The sequence below is a fragment of the Rousettus aegyptiacus genome, unplaced genomic scaffold (assembly GCF_014176215.1).
Source record: "Rousettus aegyptiacus isolate mRouAeg1 unplaced genomic scaffold, mRouAeg1.p scaffold_m13_p_9, whole genome shotgun sequence".
In the NCBI taxonomy this organism is placed as follows: Eukaryota; Metazoa; Chordata; class Mammalia; order Chiroptera; family Pteropodidae; genus Rousettus; species Rousettus aegyptiacus.
The window spans coordinates 90670476-90672753 of record NW_023416312.1 but is presented as its reverse complement, the minus strand read 5'-3'; the positions used below and the strand labels follow the sequence as shown (position 1 = coordinate 90672753).

The window sequence follows — 2278 nt, the reverse complement described above, 5'->3', positions numbered from 1 at the left end:
CACCTAGAGTTTCGTTCTTTCAAACTTTTTGAGACCCTAATTGGTGGTCTGTGAGCGGCTCTCCGGGACTCCCGCCTCCTGAATAACTCTCATCACGTCACCGGGCCCAAGAGGAGTATGGGGGTGAACGAAAGGGCTCCCCGAACTTTTTTTTCCAGCGGGGCAGAACGGGGGCTTCCTGATGATTGGCCAGAGCGCATCACTACAAGCGTGTCAATCACGGGGCCTCCCGAAGGCGAGGGGCGGACCCAGCCCAACCCTGGGGGATCAGAGCAGGTATATAAGGGGCCTGGCGAGCGCTCCGCCAGACTGCGAATGCTACCAGCTCGAGATCACGCATCAGGTGAGAGAAGCCTGCGGGTTCCTGCTGACTTGGTGCGGAGCGCTTCAGCAAGCCTGCCCTTTCCGCCCGACCCGCCGGCCCACCGGCCCCCAAGTGCCCCTCCGACGGAGTCCCCAAGTCTCTTCACCGTGGCCGCTCCAGCCCCAGGAGCGCCTTCTCCTCCCGCCACTCTGGCGCACCTTCTTCCCGCCCCGGCCATGTACAGCCTGCTGGAGACTGAACTGAAGAACCCCGTGGGGCCACCCACTCCAGCAGCAGGCGCTGGGGGCCCTCCAGCCCCGGGCAGCGCAGGCAAGAGTAGCGCGAACGCAGCCAACGGCGCGAACGCAGGCGGCGGCAGCAGCAGCGGCGCGAGCGGCGGTGGCGGGGGCAGTGATCAGGACCGCGTGAAGCGGCCCATGAACGCCTTCATGGTGTGGTCCCGCGGGCAGCGGCGCAAAATGGCCCTGGAGAACCCCAAGATGCACAACTCTGAGATCAGCAAGCGCCTGGGTGCCGACTGGAAACTGCTGACCGACGCCGAGAAGCGGCCGTTCATCGACGAGGCTAAGCGACTGCGCGCCGTGCATATGAAAGAGTACCCGGACTACAAGTACCGGCCGCGCCGCAAGACCAAGACGCTGCTCAAGAAGGACAAGTACTCCCTGCCCGGCGGCCTGCTGCCCCCCGGCGCCGCCGCCGCCGCTGCAGCTGCCGCCGCCGCCGCCGCCGCCGCCAGCAGCCCGGTGGGCGTGGGCCAGCGCCTGGACACGTACACACACGTGAACGGCTGGGCCAACGGTGCGTACTCGCTGGTGCAGGAGCAGCTGAGCTACGCGCAGCCCGCCACCATGAGCAACCCGCCGCCGCCCGCGCTGCCGCAGATGCACCGCTACGACATGGCCGGCCTGCAGTACAGCCCCATGATGCCGCCGGGCGCCCAGAGCTACATGAACGCCGCGGCCGCGGCCGCGGCGGCCTCGGGCTACGGGGGCATGGCGCCCTCAGCTGCAGCCGCGGCCGCCGCCGCCTACGGGCAGCAGCCGGCCACGGCCGCAGCCGCTGCCGCCGCCGCCATGAGCCTGGGCCCCATGGGCACGGTGGTGAAGACCGAGCCCAGCTCACCGCCACCCGCCATCACATCGCACTCGCAGCGCGCGTGCCTTGGCGACCTGCGCGACATGATCAGCATGTACCTGCCACCCGGCGGGGACGCGGCTGACGCCGCCTCGCCGCTTCCCGGTGGCCGCCTGCACACCGTGCACCAACACTACCAGGGCGCCGGGACTGCCGTCAACGGAACGGTGCCGCTGACCCACATCTGAGCGCTATCTTACGCTTTCCGTCCCTGAGCCCCCTACCCTGCCCCACACCCCCAAGTTGGGACGCCTTGTTGTTTAGCTTTGCTTGCCTGGGTCTGTTGCCTTGTAACGAGGATGGGGAGGACAGAAAGTTTTGCCGTAGCTGTCGGGTTTTGTACAAAAGCGTAAAGAAGTCTGGAGCAGCGGATATGGGACTTTCTAGAGCTCGGCTGCCCCATCCCTCCCCTTTCGTAGGCTGGTAATCGCTGTGATGTTTGCAAAAAAAAAAAGAAAAAAGAAAAAAAAAAGAAAAAAAAGCAGCCCCCCTCCTGGGTTTTCTGGTTGCATCTGAAAATGTCGTCTCGTTAGATTGCTGTTAGCCGAGTGAGTGAATGGAAGGAACGTACTCTCGGGTGGGGCTGGCCTGAGACCTGCAAAGCCCCCTCCCCCAGTCGCGTCGCATCTGTTTTCTTCGTGGTGTTTTGGCTGGCCGCGCAAAGTGGCGCGACAGCTAAGGCCAATGTTAATTTATAGCCAGGTGTGCGTGTGTCTCCCGCCTCGCTGCTCCTGGCCGGGGGACGGCTTGTCCAGTCCACATCTAAGCTGTTGCGTTGGTGATTTCTGCCGTGATCTGTTTGATATTTTGTCGCGCTTA

General features: G+C 64.3%; 1 protein-coding gene across 2 annotated transcripts; it reads left to right on the top strand.

The window, feature by feature from the left end:
• Positions 1–267: 267 nt before the first annotated feature.
• Positions 268–1664, top strand: SOX3 (SRY-box transcription factor 3). 2 transcript variants are annotated; one of them, XM_036227296.1, is made up of 3 exons: positions 541–610; positions 674–1322; positions 1404–1647. In XM_036227296.1, the coding sequence occupies exons 1-3, from the start codon at positions 541–543 to the stop codon at positions 1645–1647; spliced, it is 963 nt and encodes a 320-aa protein (XP_036083189.1). The 2 variants fall into 2 exon arrangements, with proteins under 2 accessions (XP_015991386.2, XP_036083189.1); XM_016135900.2 differs by having other exon boundaries at positions 268–1664.
• The last annotated feature ends 614 nt before the right edge of the window (positions 1665–2278 follow it).

Bases quoted from the DNA above. Each gene is read 5' to 3' on its own strand.
- SOX3 (XM_016135900.2), top strand. From the start codon at position 316: ATGCTACCAGCTCGAGATCACGCATCAGGTGAGAGAAGCCTGCGGGTT.